Source organism: Hetaerina americana, unplaced genomic scaffold (assembly GCF_022747635.1).
Source record: "Hetaerina americana unplaced genomic scaffold, ioHetAmer1.1.p SCAF_14, whole genome shotgun sequence".
Classification (NCBI taxonomy): Eukaryota; Metazoa; Arthropoda; class Insecta; order Odonata; family Calopterygidae; genus Hetaerina; species Hetaerina americana.
In genome coordinates this window covers 3,121,523-3,134,907 of record NW_027286514.1, presented here as the reverse complement: position 1 = coordinate 3,134,907, position 13,385 = coordinate 3,121,523, and the positions used below count along the sequence as shown (strand labels likewise).

The following is a 13,385-nucleotide window of genomic DNA, read 5'->3' as shown; positions in this document are numbered from 1 at the left end:
GTTAAGAGGAGAACGAGAAAAAAGGATGAGGGAGAAAAGGAAATGTCTCCAGAGAATGAATAAGACAGCAGCAAAGAGAGAGACACGACAAAAGGCAACCATTTCGGTCAAGGCCAATTGAGACAAGAATTATCTCTTCCAAGAACTTTGTAAACAAAATTCAACCTCTAAGAACAGATTAATTGATTCCCCTTTAGAAAGTACAGGAAAATGGATGTTGAGATGAACTTTTTTAGATATGAACAGTGGATGGGAATGAATTATGTTTGCAAATCAAGGAACCGCTATACTTGCATTAATGTACTACAACCTACCTTTGAAATTATCATTGAAATCTATAGCCATGGAAATAATAGTTTTGTATGACACAATATTAGTTTGACCGTTTTTATAAGAATCAGTCTTTTTTAGATTGAGATTACCATTAATTTAAAACATATTTTCGATTAAGAAACACCTTCAAGTGGAAGAGAAATAGGTAATCATAGATTTATCTCCACTTTATTGAGCAAATATATGCAATTTTACTTTCCCTTCATTGGAATTATTCTCATTTTACACAGAAATACTCTATGAAGATTAATATTAATTTCTCAGCCTAGATAATTGCTTTCACCAATTAGCTAGTCCTGGCCAATGGAAGTGCTTATACAGAAACATATGTATATACAGGGTCTGTCCCAAAAATAAGAAAAATAAATGAGGAAATATGCCACAAATCAAAGTACAAATTACAAAAGTTCTTCAAAATAGCACTCTTGTTCATCAACACACCAATACTAGCAACTTGGTCGGTCAAAGAATGTTTCCTGAAAGGCATTAATGTGGACCTCATTCAGTCATCACAGACTCTTTGACGTTATCTGGCATTTCATAACGGTTGCCTTTCAAGCTCCTTTTAATTCTTGGGAACAAAAAGGTCTGGTGGTGCCACATCGGGTCTGTAGGGTGGCTGGGGCAACATCCAAGAAATGGTGCAAGATTGCCGCAAAAGCAGCCTTCTGATCATCTGACAGCACCTCTGGGACCATCTTGGCACTTTCTAATGGTTACATAGTCTGTGAGAATGTGTTACGCTGAGGTTTCCAGGATATTGCACTCTTCTGTTAACATTTTGACACTTGGGCAGCAATTGGAATTGAGCATGTCTCTCACTTTCTGCATAGTTTCATTGCAATCGGTCGCTGACAAGAGTCCAGGGTATTCCTCATCATCAACCTCTTCTCTGCCCTCCCAAACATCTTGCACCAGCAGAAAACCATTCCTTGTGACATTACTTTATCTCCGTAAGCATCCTTAACCTTGAATCATTAACTCCAAACCCAATTTTCAGAGCTAACACAAATTTTTATGGTGTATCATTGATCCATGGAATGTGCCATCATGAATTCTTAACATGACTAATGAACAGGGGTCCAGTCTATTAGCAATCCGCACATTTTAAATGGCTTGCAGACAACTGATGCAGTTTGCATCGCTTTCCCTCCAGACATCTCGCCACAAATCCTCCCACTCCAGCAGTCCTCATTGGGGTTAAAAACATTCTATTTATTTTTGGAGCAGACCCTATATATCAATCAATATTAAGCCTACAGCTAAAAGTTAGAAAACATTCAAGTTGGGCACCAATTAATATTACTATGAATTTTAGATATAAAAGGTGCATTTCACACAAGTGCATAAATTTCAGGCAGTGATTCGTAGTGTGTGTTATCAAGGCCAAAACAATTATGTGCTTGGAGCAATTGGAGCAATAATGGACTCAGTTCAAAAGCAAAGTGAAAGACCATTGAACAGTAGCATTTTAAGTAATACTTCCACTAGCATTAATTGAATAGCACAGCCACCAGAGTTTTCAAAGCAAACATCAATAAAAATGCATGATCAGGTGATTAATAAATGGTAGTATAACCTTTGAGATATATGACACAGAAACTTTGGCACAGACACCAAAGTTTTCATAACAAACATCACTAAAAATGCATGATCAGGTGATTAACAAATGGTAGTCTACTGTTTCAGATTGATGACATAGAAACTTAGAGAAATGGACACAGAACAATGATATATTTCTTTGCCTAACTTAACAAAACACTACCTGGTACACCACACTACAATAAACCATTCAATTCTAAATACTTCTTCCCTTCATTCCTTCTAACAAGCCTACCATATTCCTATCCCTTCCTAGCTTAAGAATATTCTTCCCTCTATCACAGTCTTCAATTACCCATTGTCAATCAAAACATTTTGCATTCATTTTTCCTACTTCCCATGGTTTTCTCCCAACAATTCCATCTCCTCCTCCACCATGCCTAGCACTTCCTAATTTGTTTTCCTTCCTGACCATTCCACCTTTCCCTACTTCACCACACTCACATTTCAAAAGCCTCCTATCTCTTCCCCTCACCTTATTTCAACAATCATGCCGTAAAAAAATAATGCTCCATTTCAAAGTTTTGATGAGTCATTACTTAATATCCTTACTCAATATCCCTGACATCAACTCCCTCCTTCTGGTGAAAGCTTCTTTTCTTATTTCAATTATTTTTCTTAAGACCCCAGTACTTGGACCATTTTGATCCAAAACACATCTGAGATAACTCCATTGTGTTATGGAAATAGTTTATTTACTCCTATTTCAATGCTTAACTTAGCCTTCATCTTTCTACCCGATTCACTCTATCACATGCCTTTTCAAAATCTACTAAACAAACAAATGCATTCTGATTGTATTCAATGCTCCCCTCTATCATGGATCTCATTACTGTACCACACATCTCACCCCTTTCTGATCCCATAACTGATAATCCCCAAACTGATCATTTGACCTGCTGTCCATCCTCTAATTGATGGTCCTAGGTCCTCCTTTAGCTGCAAGGGAAATTGAACTATTACTTAAATATACCTCACAAAAGGCTGACTTTCCCCTTTTTTGGAATGGGAACTAACACTGATCTGATGAAATCTTCTCGCAAAATTCCTCTCTCCTTAACGTTACAAATTAGCCCAAAAAGGGATTTTATCTATTCTCATGATCTTATTTGATTTCAATTCCCTTGATGCCCTATCAATCTCGCCATCTAGTATACCCAAGCTATTCACATCTTATTCCTTACATGTCTAAACTTGCTGGCTAATTTACCATACACATTCTGTACGTATTCTTTCCATCTCTTTTGATTCTTGTCTGGTTCAATCAATTACTTTCCAATGATATCTGTAATATTGTTCAAGGATTTGCCCTTCTTACTTCCTGATAGTACCATCACCTTTATATGTATTACAGTGCACCAATTTCACCTTTTGAAAACTTTCCACAGCTTCACACTGCATCTACCATCATGCTTTTTTCACCCTATTAATTTTTTGCGATAGGTTTAATTTATCTCCTTGTACTTTCTTGTAACTAATTCTGTATTTACATTCATTCATTTCCTTTTCTCATTTAACTTCCTAATCATCATGTCTGTAATCTTTCCTATTTTCTATTTCTTTAGTTTTGCATGAGATTTTGACAGGCTCCCATCCTTCTTCTATGGTACCCACTTCCCTGTCTTCACTGAATTCATTTTACTTCCCCATAGTACTCCTTTCTTTTGCTCTGGTTAATGCACCTTCACTGCATTTCCTCCATTTTATCTTCCCTGCTTTAATCTTGAATAGGACACAATATTTCATCAGTACCAAATAATAATCATAAACATCATCCACTACTAGGAAACTGTGCCCTAATTATGCAGTTTCTAAATCTGTGACTGCTCCCAAAATCCATCATAAGGTCTAACTAATATCTCTCTGAAATTCCAGGCATTTCACATGTATGCCTAATATAAAAGCTGTGCGAATTCACGCAGTTCCTAAATGTGTGCCTAACCATAATATAATCTAACTGATACCTTTCTTTGTCATCTGGCATTCTCCATGCATACCTATGCTTCTTGTGGTGCCTAAACCAAGTGTTGGTGATGATTAACCTGTTTCCTGCCCACGATGTATGCCTAACTGAGACAAACTACATTATTTTCAAGTTAAGACATTGAAACTAGTCTGAATTAATCTTTATTAAAAGGAAAATTGTAATAGTTTTCCTCTCTGCTACTAGTGAATATCATTAGTCTTATCAAAAAAGCTCTAAAGAGTCCCAAGCCCTTTCATAATGTTAAAGGTTTGTAGCCTATGGGGATGAATGGATATGATACCATGAGAAATATGATAGAGCACCCATTTTTTGAGGCAATTCTTTTACAATACGTACACTAGTTTTTTTATAATCTTTAACTTAAATAACATATTGTCTGAATGACTGATGATGAATAAATGATCATCAAGAGGAAAAGTGCTACGATCAGTTATTCATTATGTTCAACTTCCACCACATCACGCCTGAAGCTACTCAAAATATCATCCAAAATAAATTTCACCTTTCTATATCAGAAAGCATTTTTATACACAACTTTTACATTGATTTACCAAGGAGTAGTCAACTTACACTAGAACAAATTTTAAATTAGGCCTTCTGTGGCAAATACAGAAGAGGGAATCAAAACATGTTAGCAGTAATAATTTACATGATTGGAGATCAGGACCAAGATTGTGTTTAGCTGAAACACAAGCTACCAAAGAACATCCTAACAAGGAACAATCCTAATAATAAAGCCTCCCATTCAAAATACAGAAATAAAAAGATGTTGCCAACAAAGTGTAAATAAATGTTTTTTGGCTAATTGAGCTTCACATTAAAAGCTAAACTAAACACAATCTCCTAGGAATATACTGGGTATGCAACTTTGACAACAAAGGAAATAACCGGAACTCTACTACATTAGAGGTAGTGACACAAAGCCTACACGTTTGGATGTTTTATTATTCAAAGAAATAGTGAAATCAAGAAGTTGTAATCTAGGTACTCATATTATATATACTTTTTAAGGGCAAATGAATGTGAAAAAGCAAATATGATATCCATGTATACACATAAATCATATAAATTTACTAAAAAGCTTGTGTTGATGACAAAATTGACATGCAAAAACATTTCTGCAGCTGAGAAGTTTGCAACACACAATAAGCAATGATATGAGAAGTCTAATCTGCACATACATTCTAATGACAGTTATAAGCTCTAGTTTAGACCCATGAGTACTCCTCATCAATTTAGCATTGATTACAAACTCATCACTCTACACCAGGAGGTGCTGAATGCCTAATTATGACTAATCAGGTTTGCAATAAAATTGAGAATTTTAAATCATGTACCAGTTTCAGACTTCAGTTTTGTTGATAAATAACCTTCTTGCCATAGTCCTTTCCCACGGCAAAGAAATTGCACTTCAAGTATTCTCCAGGAGTTTTAATATGGATGAAATATTAAGTCTCACTAGGAGTTGCAATCAGCTCCATTTTTCAGGCATATCCATTTTCTTGTCTTCACCAATGGTCAACATTTGCATGATGGTAGAAAGATATTTTCAGTATGTGGTAACCGATAACATTCACATTTCACAATCAATGATTGGGTTCAACTAATAAATACTATTGCATACATTTGATTGTAACCTGGATTTTGTTCACCAGATTGATTTTTTTAAGTCTTCCCCATAGAATCATTTTCTAAAAACTCAATGATATTATCCACATATTTTACTGTTAAAATGAGGAGATTCAGCTTACAATCAAGTGAACATGGTAGTTTCTCTTAAGGTAATCATCTGAATAAACATTCAAATAGCACAGTATGAGATGCATTCATTATTTTAAGAAGAAAACATTTAAAAGAAGCAATGGCAGATGTAAGAATACTTACATATTGGTACAACTATCATTCAAAGCAATATACACACAATGTATCAGTAAGGTTTTTCAATATCAAATTTTTCCTTAGTTAATGACAAGAATACACCATTACACATGCTGAAAAGAGAAGAGGAAGTAAATAGCACAAATGGCTAGCAAAACTACAACAAAGTGGCATGTGCTCACCAATGAAAGGGTATATGAATTGCAGTGCAGCAAGAAATAAATATCCAGGCTGTCCAAATGCTGCATACACGAGACCAGGATAGGAAAATCCTCCATCAGTGCCAACCAATCCAGCTCTGCCCGCGGCAAGATGGGCACCACGGACCATTAACACAAGGGAATAGTCTGTAATAATGGCCATCAGCAGCAGCAGAACTAGGCCCAAGCCAAACCCTGCTTGGTGTAATGCATAAGGCATACCTATTCAAGGACGAGAGAAAAAACTTGAGACTAGGCACAGTCATCATGGCTTCACTCACAATCAGAGCCTTGAGACATTGCTATACAATGCAATGAAGTGTAAAACGAGCCCTTTCAATAGTTTGAGGTTTTTTAGCCAGCTGGTGATGCCTAATGTTTGTGTTGTAGATACTTAAAGTATCATTGCTTAACATACATATATATGCAACTATAGTTTGTGAATGTATTCACACAAATTGAGTAATGTATTTAATAATTTTAACACTTAGCAAAGTAATATATTCTTAAAATTTTAAAAACCTGAATTTCCGTCCCCAAAGATATGTCAAAGTTGAAATTAATATGGTCATTAACTATGGGCATGCATCAATGCTGACTGAATTGGTGAAATCCTCAGGCTGCACACTCACTTCAAAAGTGTAAATCAACTTTAAAAGTGGCTCCCAACTGCTATTATGGGAAGCATGAAATGACCGAGGTCCTTTACGTAAGAGAAGACCCTAAGGGATGGAATGGTAGTCGGAATAGGGTGGGCACTAGGGGAAGAGGAAGGATGGAGCATCAACAACAGCCTTCTCTTATGAACAGCACCATCAGATCTGGAGCTCAACGGTCTATTCAACAAATGATTTATGCACTGCATGATAAGCACTCTCCACAGGAACAACTACCAAGATCTGTCACTGCCAGGAATTCAGTCATGCTGGCTGGTATGTAGCACACTGCCTCAATCCTTCCACCAGTACACCCTTCAACACACTTCAATTCAGAGGAAAATGATTCTTACCTATGACACCACTTCCAATAATTGAATTTATGTAGTTGAAGCTAGCCATGGATAAATTTGTCTTCTCCTTGGACTGGCTCTCAGGCTGTAAAAAAATATTCATAAGGTATGATCATTAAATTGGCTTTTGAGATTTGTTTTGTGTTATAAATATCTCAAAATAATGAACTTTCAAGTTAAAAAATTGAGGCTCAACCCTTTCCACAAACACAAATTTATTTTTAAGAAATAAAGAAGTTCTGTGTTGAAGACCACCACAATTATTTTAAAAAGTTGTCTTGATCACATCCTACCAACGATAATCATTAGTATAAAAGTATCATATGCATGTAAATATAAAAAAATGGCAAATGTTTATGATTTTTAATCCCAAACATTAACCTTGATAAGAAACTATTTGGGTTTCTTATCAAGCTATTAAAACTTAAATCCAGCTAGTGGTATGAAAATTCATCATGTTAACCAATGAAATTTAAGGCATGAAAAAATTCAGTGCTTTAATTCATAAATTCAGTGGTGGATTCTAATTTGTAAAATGATTTTAAATATTCTTTTGGGTCTTTTACAAAATACATGCAATATTTAAGTTGTATTTTAGTGAACAGGTTCATTTGAACTTCTCATTACCATAAATTATTACCTATTACAAAATAAGTAATCTATGAACCATTATATTATCAAATAAATAAGTTTTCTGAACATGCAGACAATAATATTATACCATGTAATATTACATGAAATTTATGCACATTTTCATGGCATAGTTAAAAAAACAGCCCATTAAGTATGGATTTCTCAGAATATCTATCATTTTCATTCCCCTTAATGATAAACAGTTTAATGCATGGAAAATAATGGTCCAAGTTGTGGTAAAGGTAACTTGGTACCACATGAAAATTGTTAAAAAAGAATTAAATAATGAAAATTGGTCGCAAAAGCTTATGTCCCTCCGGTGCACAGAACATCATTTCATGGAGGGAGTGAGCTGTATGGAAGGGGGCATAGAGGGACAGAAGGGAAGAGAGATGGCATGGGAATAAAAATGTTGAGCGCCTGATTTTTGACACCCCTTACGCCAGACAGCCAAAGGCATTATACAGCATGTTCGCAGGTCGGTAGCAAGTTGTACCTTTGGGATAACAGTAAACGGCACACAGCTATTACCCTTCTCCCTGAGGACCCTTTAAGTCCATTAATCATCTACTGCAGAGCCATTAACTGTTTTGAGAGCAGCAGTACTGAACAGAAATGACAGAATGAACCTTTTATTGTACTTATAAGGGGTTATTCATTCCTTTTCTACTGTAAATTCACACTTGCACAAATAATAATATAAAATGTGCTACAAATGGAAAAGAGAATTCAAATTACCAATTATCTCCAATTGAATGACATTAAAAATCAAAATCACATCTATAAAATATTTCTAAGTACATATCACCCATTTATTTTTGGTTTTCTTAGTTTAAAGCATGATGCCTGACTCTCTAAGTATTATCATAATCTGAAAAAATGCCCAAAACATCCGAAAAAATTGCATGGCACGAGTCAAAAGATATGCCAACATCCTCAGTAATAGTGATTTGACGATTTTTCAAAACAATTTCAATCACTGCTTCCAAGTTTTCATCTGTTTTTTACTCAAAGCAGACTCACCGTAAGCCATTGTCAACATTTCAAGGGATTTGGGGGACTTCCTCTCATTTTTTACACAAATTTTGATGCAAATTCTTTGATCCATTTTTCCATAGTAGAAAATTGCCAAGTACACCAAAACATGTCTAGCATTTGTGACAATCAATAACAAACTAAATATGCTAGATTTTTGAAACTGTAAACAAATTTTTGGGATATATTTACCAACAAAACAATATTAAAAAATCGTAAATCAAATTTATGTTGCCTACGAAATTTGAAAAGCCACCTTACTTTTTGAAAACACCTTGTACAAGTGCCAAACAGCTGCAAACTAGGTTGACCTCAGTCTAGTAAAGGCCCAAATGACCTGAGCAATGTACTCTCGTTGACATATTAAGTCAATCACTAACCACCAGAAGGGTAAAGTGCATCAAACAAAATTGAAGATAGAGGCATGGGCTAAGATTCATTATGTATTTTGATCATGGATTCTGTACGAGCAAACTAAAGGTATCTGCAAAGCTTTCCTAATACATGTTTCCCCATAAAAGCTGTACATTTTTAGAGGGAATATTGCAAAGAGATGACTAAATTACCTCACTCAGTAATAACTGTTGATGATCTTCTTTATTCTACCAACCTAAAACGGTATTACCATATACAAACAAGAGGGGAAAAGAAACATGCAACAAACTATTTTTAATGTTAACTGAACTTCCTTCGAGCAAAAAGGAATTGTGAATTGACCTTTTACAAGTCCTTTTTATTCAGTTAGGCACCAATGATTTTCCAGCTAATACAAAAGTCATAGACTTCAGTTCCATTGCGCTGTGTTCGAATTTAAATGAAAGAAATATCTTTTCTACAGAAACCTCTTATGCTGGAATAAAATCAACATGATTAAAAACGCACAGGACAACTTTGCAAAAAAGTGAAATGCATTACAAGACAACCAATAAGAGAAGAGAATACCACTCCGATCAGTATATTCTCTACCTTTGAACAAATAATTTGGGTGGATTTGACCTTAATATTACCAGGATATCCTGCGTGTTATGTAACACAAGGACACTTTGGCTGCTCAAACTTTGCTTTGAGTTTGGTTTAGTTTTTTTGGGAAGGCGTCCGACAGCAGAGGTTATTTGCACCATAAGGGATGGGCAGAAAAGGATGAAGGGTGACATGAAATCTGGCATTGGCATTAGCCACATTACCCTTAGCGAAATGCACCAAGGGGTCCACAGCTTAACGTCCAATCCGACAGATGATGTGCTCACTCTAAGTGCTCTCCGCAAAGCACCTAAAGTAGGGATCAGGATGCCACTGAAAAATATCTTCCGCCTCCGAGATTCGAACCCAGGCCCTCTGGGTGGGAAGCACTTTGCTTTGAAATTTACATACTGATGCAATAGAAGTTAACTTCATTGCGCCTTATATATTTTAATATAAAAATTTTTTATGTTCTACTCCACTAATTGGCAACAAATGGCGCCTAACTTTAACTATGAAGAACTTTGAGAAAAAAATGTATCAATAATGACGAAGTGTCGAGTACTTTTCTTTCTGTTTATAAGATAGAATTACTAATACCACACATGAATTATTAATGAAATCTTGCAACTATTCGAATCTGCCAAGAAGAACCACAGGTTTTTTCCAGGAAACTGCTCTATAAAGCATGTTTCTCATAACTACGCATAACATTGTGAGGATCAAAAGTTTTCTAGGATCGCAGTGGTGCCGATGAATTGGTGCAGACCAGTCGCGACTGCCTGAGGCAGAGGGAAGCGAGCGGGGGGGAGGGGCAGATGCCATTGGGGGTGCTGCAACGTGAGCTGAGAACATGAGCGGGGAGAGGCGAATGAAATAATGCCCTCCCATTCCATGTCTTTCGATTTCCCGGGCCACAGCCGGCGCTCAAGAATGAATCGCCTAGGACGTGTATATTCTGTTTGAAAGTTGGGAAAATATTATGATTTTTCTTCTTTGATAAATCCCCATTGGCCTCAATGAAGCGAGCCGTTCATAACGAGAAGATAACCTCCGCGGTCAATGATCAGAGCTCATACTACTCAGCAGCTGTGAATTCATCCGAATTAACTCAGAGTTATTCAAGCCTCGGAAACCACCGCAGCTTAAGACGGTAGTTGGCGACCCAAAAATAAAATAAGTAAAGAAGAAGCAATTAAAGGTCAATGTAAATAGTTAGTACTCATTCTCCACGAAAAATGCATAGATGCTGTTTTTAATTAGGATTACGACAATTTTTATCGATCGGAATGATTGATGGATCGAATAAAATTTAGAGCCCTTATTCGGAGAATTAACGGCGTGAAGCAATTATCTTCAATATGCACTCCCATTCAATTTTTACATTTTACCGACTTTCAAAATTTTACCGACCCACTTTGCCGACTACATTCGACATACTCGCTTTACTCCTTCCTCTCCCTTTCTCTGCATCGAAGTCCGATTTAATCCAAAGGCTGGCAATAAAGACCATTCAAGACCCTTAAAAATTTCATACCCCGAGAGGCGGGCCATTAAAATACATAAGATATCATCTAAGAGACATAAAATACCATCTCTTGTAACTTATGCCGCTCTTTTTACAATGTTGAATTCACCAACACGCTCAATTCGTGTCAATAACCTCTGCTATTCCACAATATCTCCCTCATCCTTCGAACAACCCATTCTTAAACAATTCCCACAATAAACTCTTTGATAACTGCTTTCCGTAAAACAAGTCCTCTAAGAATCAGTACGCAGCAATGCGGTGAAACCTCGGGAATGAGCACATATTTGGGTGGGAAAAGGGCGAGGATCTTTGGTGGAGAAGGTGAGGGTGCGGAGGAGTGGTTTTTGGATTTTTCCACAGAGAGGTTCCGGATATTTACGTTGGAGGAGGAAGTGGCGAAGGTTGTAGGGATACATGTATTATCTTTGCGTATACATATGTATAATTGTATTTATCAAGGGAATTAGGATTATCACAGATTCGGTGGCCATTAAGAGGGCGGGAGCGTTTGTTGCAGGAGGAATTAGCTACTGCAATTAAGGCATTGTCTGTTAGTAGTTTTGATGTGGGCAGAGTGGTAAAAAGTAATTGCTATAGAAGGGGATGTCCTCATCAGGGATAGTTATTCTAGAGAAAGAATTTTTGATACGTAAGGAAGAGATATAAGTCTTATATAAGGGCGGATATGAAGAAGTTAATGGATTCTGTACCATGCGCTCGAGAAGGAAAATTTCGTCCAGGAATCGGAGCCCGACGACTGGTATCAAGGCATTATTGGAGAGGAATTTTTCTTCACATTGACCGAGGTAGAGTTTCGCATAGGATGGACTAAATGTACTTCACATGACACAACATTTTATTCGGCTGCAAGATTGGTTATAGGAGGAGGAGGAATTGTGGGTGAGAATGAAAGGAGGAATATTAATGAGATATTCTGTGCTAGGCACACGTGGGATCAGTCATTTTGAATGGAAGCGGTTAAGGGAGGAGAGGCCTTCCTAATGCGGTATGGAGGAAGGAAGGCGACGTGTACGTATTTTTTCCATTGTAAAGAGGGTGTCATGGGGAAGGTGATTAAGTCCAGGATTTCGAGGAAATATCTTTGATAAAAGAAGGGAGGGAATGGACTATGGGGCATTGATCAAGAAAGGCGGAACTTCGTACGGTCGGCGAGTTACGGACAACCAGGAACATCTTCCTAATGAATTTTGGGAGGGACATAAAATTAAGAGGTGCGGGAGTGAGGTGAGGTAAGAATAGATGTCCATAAACGATACATTTTCTGATGAATTTTATCTTGATGTATTGGGGTAAAATCATTGGGAATATATGTGTAGGAGGAGAGCTGTCGGTTTGCGACATTGATGTAATCACAGATAACGAGAACTATAATTGTGGAGCCCTTATCCGTGGAGGTGATGACAATATTGAAATTAAATTTTGAAGGGTAGTGACCTCATCGAAGGGAAGGTTAGGGTTTGAGTATACGGAATCGAGGGAAGAGGAACTGACCATTTTGCAGATGAGGTTTAAAAAGATTTCAGTCGGAAAATTTTGGGGAAGGGATTTCGGTTTATTGATGAATGAACGTCGGGATTTAAGAAGGGCAGAGCGCTATGAAGTAGTAGGACGGAGGTGAGGGAGTGAACTTGGTTAACCACCATGAGAGTGAGGGAGAATGAGAGGCCTTTATTTAGGAGAGAAGCGTTGAGCCACAGTGAGCTCACAAATCCCAGCCTCACTCTACATGGGAAATAAACTCGTTCCCTTTCACGGGAAGTTTATCCTTTATTTTGGTATTAAGGACCGACCATCAGAAGGGCCTTAGATCTAGGGAGACGTTTTGGAAAAATGCGACAGGGCAAAGTCGACGGAGTTGGGCGTAAACACCTTGAAAATTTAATTGCATGATCGTTCAATTTCACGCCAGACAACGTTCCATTATCACAACGATCACATTCAATCGAATTCCAATCTGTCGCCTAGTTCTGATTCACATGTTTGGACTGGGACGATTCCCTGAATGGCCGATTATTGTTGTCCAGCGACTACACACCTTCAATCGTGAAGCAACGTGAGGCCAAAATTGAGGCGCTACGACCCCCGCGTGGGGAGCGAGAGGGCCGGCAGAATGAATTGATTTTGGCTTCGAGCCCACCGCTTTGTTACATAACGCCAAGCATCTTCCACGGCTGCTCAAGAATGACTTTTCGTGAG

General features: G+C 37.3%; 1 protein-coding gene across 1 annotated transcript in view; it reads right to left on the bottom strand.

The window, feature by feature from the left end:
- LOC139686421 (putative sodium-coupled neutral amino acid transporter 11) overlaps window positions 1–13,385 on the bottom strand; it is a 50,190-nt gene that overhangs the window by 20,011 nt on the left and 16,794 nt on the right. The window contains exons 3-4 of the mRNA XM_071583611.1: window positions 7,010–7,094; window positions 5,983–6,222 (exon numbers count right to left, since the gene is read on the bottom strand). Of these exons, the coding sequence (XP_071439712.1) occupies window positions 5,983–6,222; window positions 7,010–7,094 (325 nt within the window). The remainder of the gene's footprint in view (window positions 1–5,982; window positions 6,223–7,009; window positions 7,095–13,385) is intronic.